The following is a 19,372-nucleotide window of genomic DNA, read 5'->3' on the forward strand; positions in this document are numbered from 1 at the left end:
TCCTTTAGCCATGCAGAAGCTTTTTATTTTGATGAAGTCCTATTTGTTTATTCATTTTTTGATGTCCCTTGCTCTAGGGAACATATTGGTGAAAATATTGCTGCATAGACTGAGATTTTCCTTCCTATGTTCTCCTCTAGGACTTTTATGGTGTTGCAACTTATATTTCAGTGTTTTATCTATTTTGAGTTTATTTTTGTGTATGGTTTTAAGTTGCTGGTCAAGTTTCATTTTTTTTGCATATAACTGTCCAAATCTCCCAACATTTGTTGAAGAGGCCATTTTTACTTCTTTTATGCTTTTGCCCCCTTTGTTCAACACAATTTCCATTAAAATACAATGGAATATTCCAAAGATATGGAACAAACATTTCAAAAATTTATATGGAATGACAAATGGCCCCAAATAGCTGCACCGTACTTGAGAAAGAACTAAGTAGAAGAAATCACAATACCTAATATCAAAGTACATTAAAAAGCCACTGTAATCAAAACATTCTGGTGCTGGCATAAGAGGAGATATATAGGTCAATGGAACAGAATAGAGGAACCAGAAATAAACCCATACCTCTATGGTCAGTTAATATTGAGCAGTTTTTATTATCAAAGATATATTGGAAAGCATTGTTCTTTTTCTGTTTCCTGGAACACTTTATATAAAAGTACTGTGTGTATATATATATATATATATATATAAATTGTTCATCCTTTTATTTTCTTCTTAACTTTTTTTACAGTTCTGATTTGTCTCTTTTTTTAACATTTTTATTGTTGCTCAAATACAGTTTTCTGCCTTTCCCCCCCGACGCCTTCCTACCACCCTAGCTCTCTCCACCTTTTGCCCCTGTTTCCACCCTCTTAATATATTTTTATTTTTACACTATTACAGATGTCCCCAATCCTCCCCTCTTTGCTCACCTCACCCAGCCCCCACCCCCATTCCTTCTGACCTTGATCGCTGTGTTCCCTGTGTTCAAGGTTATGCACACAGGTTCATTGGCTTATCTCCTCACATTTATCCATCCAGTCCCCTCCACCACCCCTCCCCTCTGACAGATATCCAACTGTTCCATGTATCAATGCCCATATTTTATTTTGTTCATAAGTTTATTTTGTTCTTTAGATGCCACACAAAAGTGAAAGCATATGGTATTTGTCTTTTTCTGATTTCACTTAGGGTAATAAGCTCCAATACTATCATATTTTTAATGGCACTTTTTAGTACTAATGCCCACAGAGACTGAAGAATTCTTTTATAGGAAACGTTATAAAATGAACCCAGTTCCTGTCATACAACCTACCTCTATGTCTTAGGAAACTAGAAGGAACAAACCAAGCACAAAGTCACCAGAAGACAGAAAATAAATATTAGATCAGAAATAAATGAACTGACAACTGAAAAACAATAGAGATTAAACCAACTGAGAGTTGCTTCTTTGAAAAAATAAACAAAACTGACAAACCCTTAGCTAGACTAATGAAGTAAAAAAGAGATAGGACCCAAGATGACAAAATTATGAATGACAAGAACATATTACAATGGAAACCACAGAAATTAAAAGGGTCATAAAAGATTATTATGAAATATTGTATGCCAACAACTGCACAATTTGAAAAAGTAGAGATATTTTAGAAATATGCACTTATCAAGACTAAATCAAGAAAATACAGACATTCAAATAGAACAATTACTAGTAAGGAGATTGAATCTGTAATAAAAAATTCCCAATGAAGATAAACCCAGACCATATGGCTTCTCTGAAAAATTTTACCAAACATGTAAAAGAGAATCAACACCAACTCTTCACAAGCTCTTCCAAAATTAAATAGGAGTGATCGCTCCCAAACTCTTTTCATGAGGCCAGCATGATCCTGAAACCAAAACTGTAGAAGGGCACTACTGGACTAGAAAACTACAAGATCCCTTGTAGTTTTCTACATCCCTTATAAATTTAAAAGCAACAATTCTCAATAAAATGCTAACAATCCAATTTCCCAGCACATTAATAGATGGTTCACCATGATCTAATGGGATTTACACCTGGGATGCAAGGATGGTTTAACACAGGCAAATTAATTAATGTGATGTCACATTAACAGAATGAAAGAAAAGAATTATGTGATTATCACCATTAATGCAGAAAAGCATTTGACAAAATTTAACATTTATCATGATAAAAACTCAAAATATTGGGCCTAGAAGGTATATACTGCAACAAAAGCAGTACTATTGCATACATTAATGACAAAATTTCTGCCAGAGGAATAAAGAAATTCCATTTACAATAGACTCAGGGACAGTAAAATACTAAGAATGCATTTAACTAAGGAGATGAAAGATCTCTCTGTAGAAAATGACAAGATATTGATGAAAGAAATTGAAGACACAAATAAATCAAAGGTACTCCATGTTCATGTGGAAGAATTAATACTGGAAGAATTAATAGTTTTAAATTGACAATACTACCAAAATCCGTCTATATATTCAATGCAATCCCTATCAAGATTCCACAGACAGATTTTAGAGAAGTGGGAAAAAAACCACTCCTATGTATATGAAACTACAAAAGGCTTTGAATAGACAAGTACATCTGAGGAAAAAAGAACCAAGCAGGCATATCACACTTCCTGATTTCAAGCTATACTATAAAGCTATGGTCATAATATCCTGTATGATCTCATATGCAAAATCCAAAAATGACAAGAAAAACAGATCATATGAAAAGAGATCAGACTAGCGGTTCCAAAGGTGAGGGTTTAGGGAGACAATGAATTAAAAGAAGGTGGTCAAAATGTCAAAGTTCAGCTCTAAATTAAATAAGTATAATGATGTAAGTACAACATGACTATTGCTAACCCTGCTGTGAGATACACAGTAGTTTCCCCAGTGTCTGCAGGGTGCACATTACAAGACTCCCAGGAGATGCCAGAATCCATGGAAACTACTGAACCCTATTGTGTACTATATATGTACACACCTATGATAAAGCATAATTTATAAATTAGGCACATTACGAGATTAACAATAATAATAATAGCACAGAACAATTATAACAATATAAAGTAACACAAGTTTTGTTAATGTGATCTCTTCCTCTCTCTCAAAATATCGTACTGTGCTGTACTCACCCTCCTTTTCCACTTGATGATGTGAGATGATAAAATGCCTACGTGATGATATGATTTGAGTTGAATGACATAGGGATTGGGACATACCATTAGGTTGGTGATGAACTTCTGTGACTATGTCAGATAGAGGGTTATTAGTTTTTGATGGTGTTAGACCATCGAGTCATGACAATGTTGATGGTAGGGTGTCAGGAGCAGACCATGTCAGTGGTTAAAGGTAGAGAGTTAAAGGAATTTTACTGAATACTTTTGGTAGGACACTATAATTGGAAGTTGACATGTCTTTCTTTTCATTTCATGAACATGATACTGCAAATGTTGTAATCCTTCAGTGACATATGGATAGCTTCAATGCTGCATTCCATCCAATGATTTAATTTCAGGAGCTTCATGATTAAAGGAGAGTGGAAAAAGCTCTGTGATACCACAATAGCCTTTCTCAGAGATATTAAACAGAAGTTATGCAAGACTCTTTAAAACATGCAATACCTGACGGTTTAGTAAGGGACACTGACCTCTTTTCCCTTAGACTGTCAAAGTAAAAAATGACAATAGCCAACACAACAATACCCGTCCTGTGTGAATGCACTTCTTTCAACAATAAATATACAGGTCACTACTAGAATTTAATCTTCTTGATCATGTTGCGTAATAAGTTTGTGTCTGATTGGTTAATTTTTGGCACAGAAATTCAGAAAGTATCCAGCCATGTAATATGAAAAATAGGGGCACTTATTAAATAAAATAGTAGATATAAGAAATCTTGTACAAATGACAATGATGTCTCAGTCTTCTTCAAAGCAGGTACATTGGGACCTTACACAGTTCTCCCAGAACCTCTTCCACTGTTCAAAATACTCTGCAAAATCCTTTCTGATTTTTCATCAAATGTGCCATTCCATTTTCCTGAATCTAATCAATGGTCTGAAATCTCTTCCCTTTCAAAGGTGATTTTAGTTTTTGGAATATTCAGAAGTTGCAGGGTGCCATATCTGGGCTATAGGGTGCTGAGTCACCTGGGTGATTTGTTTCACCAAAAAAACTCTGTAGGAGATCTGATGCATGAGCAGGCACATTGTTGTGATGAAGCTGAAATCACCAGAAGCCCATAGCTGCTTCTGTTTTTGTCCTATTGCATCCCTCATATGACAAAAGACATTAAGGCAATACTCCTTATGAATTGGTTGGCCTCAAGATGGACAACACCTTCCCAATGAAAAAACACAGTTAATGCGGTCTTGACCTTCCTGCAACTTTGCTGTGCCTTCTTCAGGCTTGGAGAACCAGGTGACTTCTATAGTGACAACTGGGCCTTCATTTCAGGATCACAGACCCAGACCCACAGCTCATCTCCAATTTTGACCATCTTGAGAAAATCTGGTTGACTAGCAGTTTGAATCAATCATTAGCAAGTGCAGCACAATATTCCTCCTGCTCAGGTAGCAGAGGCCACTGAAGGGATTTTCCCATGCTAAGATCCTGCATCAAAATCTAAGGCACAGAGGAGGAAGGTGGCAGCAAGGCAGGAGGGAGCAGATTTCAGTTTTCCCTACACAAGGAATAAAAACCTAGCTGATCTACAGTGGAACAGAGCAGCCAGCAGTACCCCACCATATATGAAAATAGAAGACCAAAAATTGCAGCAGACGTTGAAGGAACAGATGGTAAGCAGAGTATTTCAGGACAATAACGTCCTAGGGACCAGCTTGGGGACCAGGGCCACTCCAGCCCCAGACACCATGCCCCTGGGTCTACCACAGGGTTCTTGGGAGAGAGCTGAGTTGGCCGTTCTCTCCCCAGGCAATTGAGATTTGAGCAGCACTGGAGGCCACCTGGTTGCTTGAAGTTGCAGAGAGGGGAATAAGGACTAAGTGGCCAACACACAGGGGCTTTGAGCACCCACAGAGTCTGTGGATGCCCGCTGGGGAGAGTTGAGAGTTGGTCCTTAACGGGTCCTGATCCAGATAGTCCCCAGTCTGGCTAGAGAATTGGGCTGTGCAAGAGGCCAGGCTGCTATATGGCACAGCGGGTTTGAGTAGGAGCAATTTCTCAAAAAGCAAAAGTGAAAAAAGAGACACTCTTTGGGGAATTCTCCTGCAGCAGTCGCTCCAGCCTCCTCCTCACCCAGTCAGGCAGTGTGGAAGCCTGTGCGTGTGTTCCTGTAGCCCTGGGAAGAGTGTGTGCAGGAACCTATGGGAATGGAGGTTACCTTGCCAAGCCCTCTTGCCAGAAAACTGTGGAGAGTGAATCATGCAGATGCCCAGGAGCCCACACTTGTAACCCTGGGGTGAGTGAGCTCTGAGGAAGGCCTGGATCCCACACCAAAAGCCCAGGGAGAGGCCCCAGGCTAGCCCTGGGGAGAGTGCACCTGAGGCTGACTGAGTGCTGATCAGGAAGGGAGAAGGACAAATACCGTATGATCTCACCTTTAACAGGAACCTAAACAGCAAAACAAACAATTAAGCAAAATATCACCAAACACACTGAAATAGAGAATAAGCTGACAGTGACCAGAGGGGAGAGGGAAGGGAATTTCAGGGGAAAAGGGAAAGAGTGTACAGGAAAAAGTATAAAGGACACAGGGACAAAAACTAAGGCGGGGGGTGCAAATGGCAGGGAGGTGGGGAGGGTTGGGGTGATGGGCTGGGATGGGAGTAAAAGACAGAAAACTGTTCTTGAAGAACAATTAAAATAAAAAAAAAGTCTAAGACACAATAGTTTTTGGAATCCTCAGATCAGCTGCTAGATCTTGCATTGTCAGTTGCCCATTTTTGTTGATTGCAGACCTTACATGGTCAACATTCTCAGGTGTTTTGTTGGTTGTAGACCTTCCAGGACATGGGTTACTTAGCAGATTCTTGACCATCTTTGAAACATTTCTGCCACACTTTATTGCTTGCTCTTCACTCATTGCACCATCTTTGAAAGCTTTCTGAATCATCTGAGTAGTTTTCATGGAGGAATATTTAAGCTAATCACAAAATTTGGTGTAGGTTCATTGCTCTATACCTCCTCAGTCATTTTGAATGTGACAGCCACGCAGTACACATGCTCAATCAGTGCGTCTACAGCCCCCACTGAATAGAAAAGTTCAGTTGTCATTGTTCACACATGTGCATTCCAGTCCACTGTGCTTGGCTGCCATGTTACAACAATGTCATGCAAACCATTCTCAATGCATTAGCAATAACTGGACTTTTTTCAGATAGATCTCTTCATATACAAGTATGGGCACCTGATATTTTAAAAAAGTCACGTTGAAGCAAAAAGAGTAGGTAATAGTATTATTTTTCATAAGTCAATCAAAATTATACCCACATTTTTTCACATCAGCAAAAAATACTTTTTGGGTGTGCCACAGAGTTTTAGTAATTAGTTAATTGTGTCATGACAGGTGAAATGTCAAAAATCACTGGTCTGATGACACAGACAGCTACTATGTGATTAGTAGTTGGATAACACAAACACTGTGAATATCCTGTGTGTTCTTTATTTCTTTTAATTCTGACTCTGTGAGAAGGTGGATGTTAGCTGAACCTATTGTGATAATCATTTTGCAATATATGCAAATCAAATATCATGCAGTAAATTTTTGTTTATTTTGACGCTCATGTGTCATTTAAATTGTCTTTCAGAAGTTTACTTTTTCTGTCCTTCCCATTTTTAATAAGGAAAAGCATTAAATTACCTTTGTTTTCACCATATATAGTTATATTTGTGCTTTTGTCACTTAAAACAAATATTCCAATTAAATTACAGACAATTAGTAGTGGTTAGGGAATGAATCAACAAAAATGTAATTAGTAGTTACATAACAATTCAATCTCTGTCATGGTAATACAGTTCAATATTGTTTAATGTTTTATCCTGCACAGAGATATTATCTTTACCAAGGGAAATCTAAGTAACAATTAATAGAAATAAAATGAATGAAGGAATTTTAAGAACTAAGGCAAGAAATTGAGAAAAAAGCATAGGATTAGTGATTGAGACAGGTACCATAACAGTGAAAATGTAGTGATTTTTCAGAATAATGCTGACAAGTATCATCAAATATCTATTCTTTATGGAATTATAATTTTAAAATTGTTTCCATTGCAATAGAAATGTCATAATGCGAATATAAGGAAGAGAAATATGTAAAGCCAAAACTAAATAACCCTGTCTAGGAGTAGAATTTACACATACAAGATATTCTTAACAAGGCCTAAGATTTCAGAGTCTGTGATGAAGTCTGTAAGTTCACAGCATGGGTGGTCCAGTCTTTTCCCCTAATACCTTTCAGAGTAAGAAAACAATTTGTGGATACATTTGCCAAAAAACAACTTGAATGAACACTAACAGCCCAAAGAGTCCTAGATTCTGGAGGTATGTGATGAAATACACACTCTTCAAAATAGCCAAAGTGTGAGAATTTCCTGTTCAAACGTTGGGTGACACATTATTGACAAATCTGCTCTTTGCACTCATGCCTCACTCTGAGCCTTCACAGGTCAGTCTGTGAAGACCACAGAGATTGTTTGTTTACAAGAGGCAGCTGGTCTCCCACTACAGGATGCAGGACTTTCTGGCCTTCAGAAGGTATGTGTGTGTGTCTCTCCTCTCCTGTCTCTGTCTTAGCCCATCTCATGCAGGGGGAGATTACAACATAAGATATGATATCAGTGAGGTATGATTAATATGCAATAAAATCAAAGACAATATTGGTATTTTATTTAAATAAATTAGAGTAAAAAGTCAAGAATGAAATATGAAATATGTTGGAGGATATCATGAACTATTCAAATGGTGGACAATTACTCAAGTATAAATACACAAGAATCATTGAGTGTGTTAATCAAAATAATTTAAAGTAAAAATCTTGTAAGAATATGAAAGGAAACAGCAATTTTTTGATTTTATAAACAATATACATATAATTTTTTATTATTTTAAATTTATCCCAGCCTGTAAAAAGACATTTTTAAAGTAAATTTTATTAATTACAGAGGTCAAACATATTTTATGCACTTAATTAGATTAAATAAATGCACTTGGCTTTCAATAAAAATCAGGATGAAGTACTCTAATAAAAATTTAATTGAATCTTAATTATAAATAATCAAAAGACTATTTAAAAATTGAGCATTATTGCTGGGAAATATACCACACTGATAGACACATTGCCTAATGAATTAAGCTACAGCATTCAAGTGGTATGAATCAGAAATAACATAAAAATTGTGTTCAAATGATATTAGGATAACTAAAATATTTTGGAGAGCTTAAAAAGTTGAAATATTAAATGTTTTACATGTGTTATGTATACATGTTTTTATTCCCACTTTATATTGGTAAACTATGTTGCTAGACACTAAGTCGCTTTGTAAACTTCATACATTGCGAATTTCAAAGCCAGAATTAATTCTGAAACTCACTGGCCACAGAGCCCATAGACTGAATTATTAAATTACACCATCTGATTCATTACTGTGGCTCACACAACTGAAGGTGCCCTGAGTTTCACATGCTTGGGAACTGTCTGGAAGTTGGAAACAACAGTGTTCTAATATAAATGATCTACACATTTATTTTACATTTTATATTTTTATATCTTTGCCCTTAACTTAGTTGCCAATTTCTTGTGTAACATAAGTGTTTAAAAAATTTCAATTTGTTGTCAATATTTTTAGGTCTTGAATAAGTTTAGCATGACAAAGACTTTTTATCATGTGAAACATTTTTATTCATAACAGAAGATTATTTGATAACAACTCATTGTCTTTAATGAATAAATGTATGTCAATAAATAAAAATTTAGTTCAGAAAATTACTAGATATGCCAACATGATTAGTGTCCCATCTTAAGGACACTCAGTCTTTAGTCATTATTCAACTTCCCATTTATCATAAATATTGTGTCTCTTTTTTCTAATATTTCATTTTATTTTTCATACTAGCATTCTAATGGTGTTAAAATATTTCTGTGGAATTGAACACTAAATAAACAAGGATGTTATTTATGAAATTAATTTATTCATCACTAACATATAGCTTTTTATTGCTCAAACAAATAATGCGAAATGTAGAATATCTTAAATATTGTATCTACCTTGAGGCACTTGTTTAAAGATGTAAGAAATCTGTCAGCACAGCATTAGATTCTTCAACTGGGAAATGAGCCCGAAACTCACCCCGTACCCCGCCCAGTGTCGCTGTGAGGGATCTCTTCAGTGTGTGTGTCACTTATTCGTAAGCACACATGTTGCACAGCACAGTCTCTGCCACAGCTCAGCTGCAGAGATGAATGACCAAAGAGTAACCTACGCAGAAGTGAATCTGGTTAAGGATGCAAAGAGACAGCACATAAAACCTGAGGGCACTAAAGGCTCCATTCCAGGAACTGAGCAGGAACTAACCTACGCAGAATTAAATCTTCAAAATGCTTCTCAGGATCTTCGAGGGAGTGACAAGAATGACCACTGCAGAGGTAACACATTCAGCAGATACAGTATAACTGTTCTTGGATGTGCAGCTGGTTGCAGACATGTGGGAAAGAGAAGGGGATAGCTCACACAATTTTTTTCATCTTAAGGATCAGGACTTGAAGTTGGAAGGTGGTATTCTCAGATGGAAGCTGAGGGCTAATTTTATTCAGACATTGTTGTAAGTTGTAGTCTTTGACAAGTAACTTGTGAGCATTATATATAGTGAAAATGCACTGGTACATTCTGAGAGGAAGATTATAGTGGTAGATATGGGTTTGGGGTCCAAGTTCATGTACATGATTCTCTGTGTGTAAACTGTCCAAACAAGTGTCTCCATCCCTCCTTTCTCAGTGTTTCCATTTCCCTCCCTGCAGCATCCCAGTCACCTCCAGAGAAGCTCATTGCTGGGATCCTTGGGGTCATCTGCCTGGTCCTGATGTGCACTGTGGTAATGGCTGTTATACACTGTAAGTAAATATTTTAAGATTATATGAAAATCTTCACTTTTATGTTCATCAGTGCCTCCAAACACTTTATATTATGACAGGATAGAACTCTCATTTTAAAGTATGCCTTTAGACTAAGTGAAAAGTTGTTATTCTGAATTTCTCCAAGGTATAAATAACTGCATTATTTAGAAAAGTAGTGTATTTAAGTCCTCTGCCCATTTTCTAATTGATTTGTGTGTTTCCTGGAGTGGAGTCATGTGAGTTCTTTATATACTTTGGAGATCCAACCTTTGTCCAAGATACCATTGACAAATATATTTTTCCCAAATGTTCATAGCAATACAATTTACAATAGCCAAGTTTTGAACTAACCTAAGGCCACCAGTAAATGAGTGGATAAAGAAACTGTGGTACATTCACATGATGGAATACTCTGCAGCAGAGAGAAAGAAGGAGCTCCTACCCTTTGTGACAGCATGGATGAAACTGCAGAGCATTTTGCTAAGTGAAATAAGCCAGGTTTTGAAAGACAAATACCATATGATCTCAGCTATAAGTGGACCTAATGGATAAAACAAACAAGCAAGTAAAATATAACCAGAAACACTGAATTGAAGAACAAACTGACAGTAACCAGAGGGGAGAGGGGAGAGGGATAATGGGGGAGAACAGGGGAAGGCCTTCAAGGAACAGGTATAAAGGACACATAGACAAAGCCAAAGGGACTAAGTTTGAGGGTGGGAGGGGGGAATGGTTGGGTGGGGGCCTGGGTGGGGGCCTAGGTGGGGTTAAAATGGAGACAATTGTATTTGAACAATGGTAAATAAATAAATAATAAATAAAAATTTCAAAAACATAGTTTATATATATATATATATATATATATATATATACTTATATATCCCATATATCCATAGATATTCTTTGGTATAATTCAAGGCATGTTTTAGGGCACCTTATTGAGAAATACAAGTAAATTCTTCATATTGATTAATCTAAATAGTGTAAGAGTTGGTGAAGTTTGGTTCTCAAGGCTTTCAAAATATTTCCTCCCAAATTCTCATACTTTTATTAATTTTTCTTGGTAAGATCAATTTTATTCCAGGCCATTATAATCCTGGACAATATACCACATTTCAAAGTAAGAAACAAAAATGTTATGATTTATATAGATCATCGTTACATTTTTATAATAATTACTTCTTTTTCTAGCTAATGTAATACTGGTGTAGAATAATTCTTCTTTCTTGTACATAATATAAATTATATATTATTTTAACAGCAAGCCACACAAGGAACAAGACAGGAAACCAATCAACAGGGAACCAGAAAGGTACCTAATTATTTTCTATGTTCCGATATTAATACATACAGCTACTACCTTGACTCTAACACAGTCAAAATTTATAGGTTTTATTTTTTTGGAGGGGGAAACATAAACTATGATACCAGGTATAAATGTACATAAATAATGAATATAGAAGATTATATTTCTTATGTAAAATATGAATAAATGTTCATTTAATTCATCATACTCATTGTTGCCAATTGGTTCAAAGATAATTTTGGTCTCTAAAAATGCGGTTTCTTTCTTTGACATTCAGCACATATAGAAAGTGGATATTTTTGTTTGTGTGTTTGCTTAATATGGGCCCATACATGAGGGAATGAGGGGCTGATTCTTCTCTGCAAATGTGTATGAGAGTGTATGAGAGTATTATGATTTATATATGCCAGTCTGTAAAGGTATGCACATATACTGTGCACTAATTTGTCTATACCTATGTAAATACTGAAGTTAATTTTCATTTTATAATTTGTATTGATCTTGGATAACAATACATAATCTTTCTTCAGCATACCATTGTGGTCGATGCCCACCAGAGTGGTTAATGTATTCCGACAACTGCTATTACATCAGCACTGAAAAAAAAACATGGAATGAGAGTTTGATGGCCTGTGCTTCTTGGAACTCCAGCCTGCTCTATATAGATAATGAAGAAGAAATGGTAAGATTTTTAATGTTTCCAAAATTATATTTAAAAGAGTATTTTATTTTATATTTCTATAGAATCCATTTATATTTTGTATATATATGTAATTTATTGTAAAGATTGTTAATATTTTATTGTTTGAATCTATAATATTTGATTTATATTTTACGCTTTTTATGTGCATTTGATAATTTTCTGTTCTTGATTTTCATAGACAGTCATGCTTCTATAAATGCTTTTTTCCCTGAAGTAAACTTTGCTACTGAATTTTACCATGCATCATGGAGATTATAGATGTGATTGTGTGTGTTACAGACTGAAATTGGTCACGAAGTAGGTGTTGCCAGCCCGCTCCTGTGCACTCTTTCGTGACTTCTCCTCTCTCCTCACTTAACCACTGTTCTGAGATTTTATATCATATATTACCTTTCTTAATTTTGAATTTTATGTAATGGGAATCATTCATTATGTACTTTACATGTCTCCCTTATATCCCACATAATAGTTTTTCAATTAACCCATATTATTGAATGTACCTGAAGTTTGTTAATTCTCACTGCTATATTGTATATATCACTCATTCTTTAACCTATTCTGCTCAGAATAGAGATTTTTAAATATGTGGTTGCTATGAATGATTATTTAATAAAAATCTTTGAGTATGTCTTTTTTCCAAATATGTCATATTTAAAATAATTTATACACAATAATGCATATAATATATAAATTGATATACTATAAATGTTATGTTTATAATAGTATAGTAATAAATTGTAAATATAGGTTTTCTAATGGTGTATTTGTATAATTAAAATGTACTGCCTTTTTGCATTAGAATGAAATTGCTGGATCAAAAATATATGTGTATGTAAATTATCCCTGCACTGTCTAGTTGGTTGTATAAATACACAATACATCCAATAGTTTCATGATCCAAAGCTCAGTACTGCCAGAAATTTTAATGCCATCAGCTCTGATCATTATACAAAAGCATCATTATGACTGTAATGGGCATTTTCCTCATACTGATCAATTGAACATATGTTTCAGAGCCCCATTCCTTATGGATTCTGTACTGTGAGAATGAGAAGTGCCCATTCATGTCTCTTGACCATTTCTACTGTATATTACTTGTTATTTTCATTCTTAGAAGTAGTTATATTTTAGATATGACTCTTTTTGAACTTGTGAGAAACAAATGTCTTTCTTGAGTTACATTTACATTTTACATTTACATTTACATTTTTGAGTTAATTACATTTTTCATTTCATATTGGAATGTTTTAGTGACCAGGATTTATTAACAGTACCATCGTCCAATATCGTGTTTGGATGTTGGTAATTATTTTGGACATGTTTCACAAGTTACTCCAAGTTCATGGAAATAATCTACTGCATTATTCTTCATGTTTATCTTTTTTCTTTTTTTGAGGGACTTTTAGTTTTAGGTTTATAATACTTTGAGAATGTATATTTTTGTGATGCTGTGTTTGTGATGCTGTGTGGTAGAGGTGTAGTTCCCACTTTCCTGCATCATTACCTAGTTGTTGCGGTATAATTTAGATCAGATTATCTTTTCTACATAAACAACTTTATATATGTGGGTCTATATATTTTAATGTAAAATTTAAGAAGATGATCATTCATTGTGTCTCAAAAATTGCTTTTCTGTCTTCTTTTGTCTTTCTTTTTGTTCATGGACAACAATTACACATAAGTCATTTTTACTGATAAAGTTCTATAAAGGTGTCCGAGGTTCCATTAGTTTTTCTATCTCTTTCTCTCTACCTTCAGGGATTAATTATTTCTGTCACCCCATCTTCATTTCATCAATTCTTTCTTCTACATCTCAACATTTATGTAAATGTGTTGAATTTTGTAATGTAGATAATGATTTTCCAACTGATAATTTTGATTCATTGATATAGTTTTTATTTCCTTAATCATTCTGTCACTGCCATCTTATTTCCATAGAGAGAACATAATTTTTAAAATACAGTTTAGGTATTGATACTAACTAGTATTAAATATTTGTATAAAAAATCCAACATCTTATCCCAGTGAAAGTTATTTTGTATGGCTGATTTATCCCCCCGAGTATGGAAGATAATTTTTAGTTTCATTGCATGGTTTTAAAATTTGGGTAAGTCCACATTTTCAATAACACAGTATAATAAACATGAATCCTCCTACATTCTGACTAGATTTATACTTTTCTAACTTCAGTAAACTATTACTGTAGAATCATGTCTTTTGAAGTGCACTTACTCAATTTTTAAAATTCTTGTGATTACTTTATTTTTAGGATTCATTACTGGGATTCCCCTTGGGCCTGCATAGCTTACCTGACAACCAATGATTTTTTAAAATGTATTCAAATACCTCAAGTCAGTATGGCTCCACCCTCTACTACTTGATGTACTTTGTGTGTGTGTGTGTGTGTGTGTGTGTTTGCAAGGGAGTACTCACAATTTTAAAATCAGTTCTCCAATCAACTTTGGCTTATTTTTTTTTTTACCAGATTTTCTTTGTTTCTTCTACACAGTGCAAATATTTTTCCCACCAACCAAGTAGGTGTAGAGAGTTAATATCACCTCTTGTACTGTGCTCTCATATACTGTACCTTCCTGTTTATAGCTGGCAGTGGGCTGACACAGACCAGAAACAGGATGGTCATCTTCAGTTTTAATGTAGTGAGTTCAGCACTTTGACCTGAAAAAGGAGTGGGCAGTTTAACCACCACTTCCAAAGTAATCAGACTTCCCCCGTGGGGATGACAGTGATGTTTCAGCATTCCCCAAACAGTAAGAATTACACTTATTCATGAACGGAGGTGGGGATTGCGGGGGACATGGGAGCAGTCTTAGACATGAAGACTACAAATTTGCTCTATTTTTACTGGAATCTCTAGCTGCTTTTTCCCATAATAAATACTTATGTTATTTTTACAGATCAAATTTCAGAGGTGTAGAAATGCAATGGTTGCTGTTCAGCTAATTACGCCAATACATTTTCTTAGTGTATCCAAATATAAATCTGTATTATAAATTGTATCACTCTAACCTAGAAAAAATTAATTGTATTTCATTTTACATTTTTGAAATCATCTTTATTTAGGTTGCAAATATACAATTTAGTTACTTAATATTTTATTTCATTCCATTTGAAGTCTCATAGCTTGCCATATACAAAATTGCCTTTTTCAAACTGCTATATAAAATACAAATTATAACCTATACAATTCTCTTTCCATATTATGATTACAATGTTAAAACAACATTGATATAGGCCCAGTCTGGTATGTCTACTGGTTAGAGCATCATCTGAATACACGCAGGGTGCTGCTTGGTGCCCCATCATGTACACACAAGAAACTCCTAAGGAATGCCAAACCGAGTGGACTAACTGATTGCTCTCTCTCTCTCTTTTTCATCAATAAAAATAAAGTAATAAATAAAACAAATAATAACATCGATTTTAAAAGGAAAGTGAGTTGTCATATATCAATTTTTTAATGAAAAATCGTGAAAAATGGTTACCTATGTATGAAAATTAAGAGTAGCTTAATAGCTTATACATTTTGAAACTTTTATCAAAAAGTTCTTTTGTAAATTACCACTTATAAAACCAGTTACGACTATGCAAAGCACAACATGGAGAATATAGTCAAGAATATTCTAAAAAATATGCATGGTGTCTGATGGGCCGCAGATCCATTGGGGTGGTCATTTCTCAAGGTATACACAGGTAGAAAACAATATTGAATGCGAACAGTAAAGAAAAAACAATTTTTAAAAGTTGCTTTTCAAAATAAGTTCTCTGAAAATATAATTTCACATTTTTTCTATGGCCAATGTATTAGTGTCTAAAAGCATTGTCAATGTTTAATATTAACAAAACTTTCATTCAAATTCTCAATATACAAATAAAAGCCAGAGACAAAAGAATCATAATATAGTCATTTAAAATATAAAGGTTGCCCTGACTGGTGTGGCTCAATGTGTTGGACATTGTTCCCTAAAGGTAAATGTCACTGGTTTGATTCCCAGTCAGGGCACCTGCCTGTGTTGCTCCAGGATCAGTCCAGGATCCAGCATAGGAGAGGCAACCAATCAGTGATTCCCTTTCTTTCACCCTCTCTTCCTCTCTCTGTAAAAATAAATAAATTGAAACTTTAACAAATAAATAAAATAAAACATAAAGGTTTAGACTTTTGTTTAGTCTCCCATGGCAGCACAGTTGTAGATTTGTACTTTTATTAAAATTCTCTTGCATTTCACAAACACGCGTGGTTCTCTTTCTGATATTCTGCCGCCCTTGATGGGTGCTGGTTGGCTTCTTGCACATGCACCCCTGCATTTCCAACTTTGGCTTCTATGCAATCACACCTCTTTATTCATGAATTATCATTCCCAGACTTTTGAAAAGTTTATTAATATCCATAATATCAGCTTCCAGTTGCCTAAGAGAAGGCTGTCTCATGAATAAGGTGGAGGTCATCCTCTGTAATTCCCTCATCCTGCACCTGACCTTTAGGGTGAATTTGGCTTTTCCAGAACACAAGATTTGTTTCTTTTGAGCTCTCCTCAGGAATTCCACCAAATGCTCTGGCTCAGGCTCCCCACTCATGCAAAACACTCCTTCTCTTTCTCAGCAGCTCACCTTTGGGGAGTTGGTCAGTGATGTTGCGAATTCAACCACTGAGAAGTAACCTGTATTTTTTCTTTCATGCAGTTCACTGAGGGTGGTAAGAGGAGACATGGACTGTTTCATGTACTTACTTGTTTCTTTGGCCAGTTGTTTAGAATATTATTAGTTCTGCTGCAGCTCTTACCTCAAATGAGGTGATTCTTGAGGTGTTCCACATTGATTCAGAGTCCTTAATTTTTTCACACAATGTTGTGTGATCTTTGGGTGTTGGATATGCTTGGACAGCTGGGTGGGGTGACCAAGAAATCCTGGGTGGCAGGATGCGGTTGATTGCTTATTCACTAAAGTCATCGGATGTTGGAGGGCTGTGCAGTTTACTTATCTGTCACCTCCTCCTCTAACTGTGAGAAAGCTTTTTTGTTTTTACAAATACAAATTAATTTTATGCAATTTCTCATAAAATTTCTTTTATCATAGAATTTTTTGAAGATTTTCAAAAAATACCCATGGACTGGACTGTCTCAGAGAAATAATACTAATTCTTGGGTGTGGACAATTGGCACAAGTCTCTCTTCTGAACTGTAAGTTTCTTTAGAACTCATATATATTATTCCCTCATGCTTGCAAATCAGGAATTAATCTTAGAAACAAAAGGCAATGGGTAAACAAAAATGAGAAGAAATATTTAAGTGTTTTTAGAACAATTTTAAGAAATATTCAAATTGACTGTGCAAATAATACTATAAATATTTGTTTATTTAAATATTTAGTTATGTATACTCAGATTAATGATTTATTATCTCTGCATTTCAGGTTTGCAAAAACTTCTGGGTTGGACAAGAATTGTGTATATTGGAGTTATGTCACACACAACTTCTATTCTGAATCCTGTCTAGAAAACAAAGCATATATTTGTAAGCACCAGTCATATTAGCTCACCTAAATTTGGTATAATGTTACCTTTCACCATCCCTAAAGAACACATTTCTAGTTTCTTCAAGAATATTACAATTATTTTTGTAAAACTAAGTTTTAGGAATTATTTTGAGACCAGTTTTAGTTTCACCACAAAAATACAAGGAAGGTACTGACATTTCCCATGTTCCCCTCCATGAAGACCATCCCCATTATCACCATCACTCAGCAGAGTGGGACGTTTGTTACTTACAGTGAGTCTGTACTGACACATTGTAGTCACTTAAAGTCCATACTTTATCTAATGTTTCATCCTTGTTATTATACAATTGTTTTAATATCTACATGTTCACCTTTAAAAATATATGTCCAGCATATTAAACATTTTTAAATCTTTTATTAATTAAAATACATCAAGTATAAATTATGGATTGTAATATCAACCACTGTTATTTCTAAGTCTAAAATAACATGAATAATTGTAGACACATCTTAAATATAATTTTCCCCAACCTTTGAATGTTGAAAATGAGGACTGAAAATATCAGGATAACAAGGTGAGTAAGACAGTTGAGTCAGGACAGAGAAATCAGGGATGATTTAAGGAATTATTAAGTGTTTTAGGGGGATAGCCTACAGAGATGGGTAGAAGAAAATTACAAAATGGGCCAAAGGGTTAATTAAAGAAGATTACAAAAAGGTAGAATCATATATGACCGAAGGCTATCCTCTCAGCAATGGGTTCAGGCTCATCTCACTAAAGAAAACTCTATGGCAGACACATTCACTGGACGGCTCTAGGAGAGAGCAATTCCCAGTCAGCAGGCTGATGTGGGTGAGGATGGATCTCACACTGTGACTGGTGAGTAAGATGACCTCTCTGACAAAGTGTCAGCAGACCCAGGCTGGAGAAGGGGAGCTCTGGCTGTGACTAGTCCCAGAAACTTGCTGGAGGGTGAATACCACAAGAACTTCCTGCGTGCATGCAGATGTCAGCCACAGCACTGGAGTCACAGGAGAGAAAACAGCATGAAACCAGGAAAAGTCCTTTCTCCCAGTGACTAAAACCACAGAAGGGCATTACTTGAATAGAAAACTACAAGATAATATCCAGGTAAATTTAAAAGCAAAAATTCTCTTTCAAATGCTAACAAACCAAAGTTAGCAGCACATTAATAGATCATTCACCATGATCTAATGGGAATTATGCCTGGGATGCAAAGATGGTTTAACACAAATTAATTAATGTGATACATCACATTAACAGAATGAAAGAAATGAATTATATGATTATCACCATAAATGCAGAAAAGCATTTGACAAAAATTCAACATTTACCATGATAAAAACTCAAAATATTGGGCCTAGAAGGTACATATTGCAACAAAAGCAGTAGTATTGTATACATTAATGACAAAATTTCTGCCGGAGAAGTAAAGCAATCAATACCATTTCCAATAGACTCAAGAACAGTAATATACTGAGAATGCATTTAAGTAAGGATATGAAAGATCTCTATGCAGAAAATGACAAGATATTGATGAAAGAAATTGAAGACACAGATAAATCAAAGGTATTCCATGTTCATGTATTGGAAGAATTAATAGTGTTAAATTGCCAATACTACCAAAATCCATCTATACGTTCAATGCAATCCCTATCAAGATCCACAGACGAAGAGAAGTGGGAAAAAACCAATCCTACATATATAAAACTACAAAAGGCTATGAATAATCAAATACATCTGGGGAAAAAAGAACAAAGCAGGG

The 19,372-nt window shown here is 35.1% G+C and overlaps 2 protein-coding genes and 1 pseudogene across 2 annotated transcripts in view; 2 read left to right on the forward strand and 1 right to left on the reverse strand.

Annotated features, from left to right (window-relative positions):
• LOC114513858 (NKG2-A/NKG2-B type II integral membrane protein-like) overlaps positions 1–19,372 on the forward strand; it is a 260,653-nt gene that overhangs the window by 11,696 nt on the left and 229,585 nt on the right.
• On the forward strand, positions 9,411–12,410 carry LOC114513589 (NKG2-A/NKG2-B type II integral membrane protein-like). Its single transcript, XM_028532922.2, has 4 exons — positions 9,411–9,597; positions 9,970–10,062; positions 11,902–12,053; positions 12,354–12,410. Exons 1-4 carry the CDS (start codon positions 9,411–9,413, stop codon positions 12,408–12,410), a joined length of 489 nt encoding a protein of 162 aa, XP_028388723.2.
• LOC114513859 lies at positions 16,315–17,039 on the reverse strand (annotated as a pseudogene).

The sequence above is a fragment of the Phyllostomus discolor genome, chromosome 2 (genome assembly GCF_004126475.2).
Source record: "Phyllostomus discolor isolate MPI-MPIP mPhyDis1 chromosome 2, mPhyDis1.pri.v3, whole genome shotgun sequence".
Lineage (NCBI taxonomy): Eukaryota > Metazoa > Chordata > Mammalia > Chiroptera > Phyllostomidae > Phyllostomus > Phyllostomus discolor.

What these genes read in the sequence shown, in the direction of transcription:
- LOC114513589 (XM_028532922.2), top strand. Translation starts at nt 9,411, where the DNA reads ATGAATGACCAAAGAGTAACCTACGCAGAAGTGAATCTGGTTAAGGAT. An exon ending in CAAGAATGACCACTGCAGAG is followed by an intron (nt 9,598 to 9,969) that starts GTAACACATTCA and finishes CCCTCCCTGCAG; the next exon opens with CATCCCAGTCACCTCCAGAG. An exon ending in TAGATAATGAAGAAGAAATG is followed by an intron (nt 12,054 to 12,353) that starts GTAAGATTTTTA and finishes TGTGTGTTACAG; the next exon opens with ACTGAAATTGGTCACGAAGT.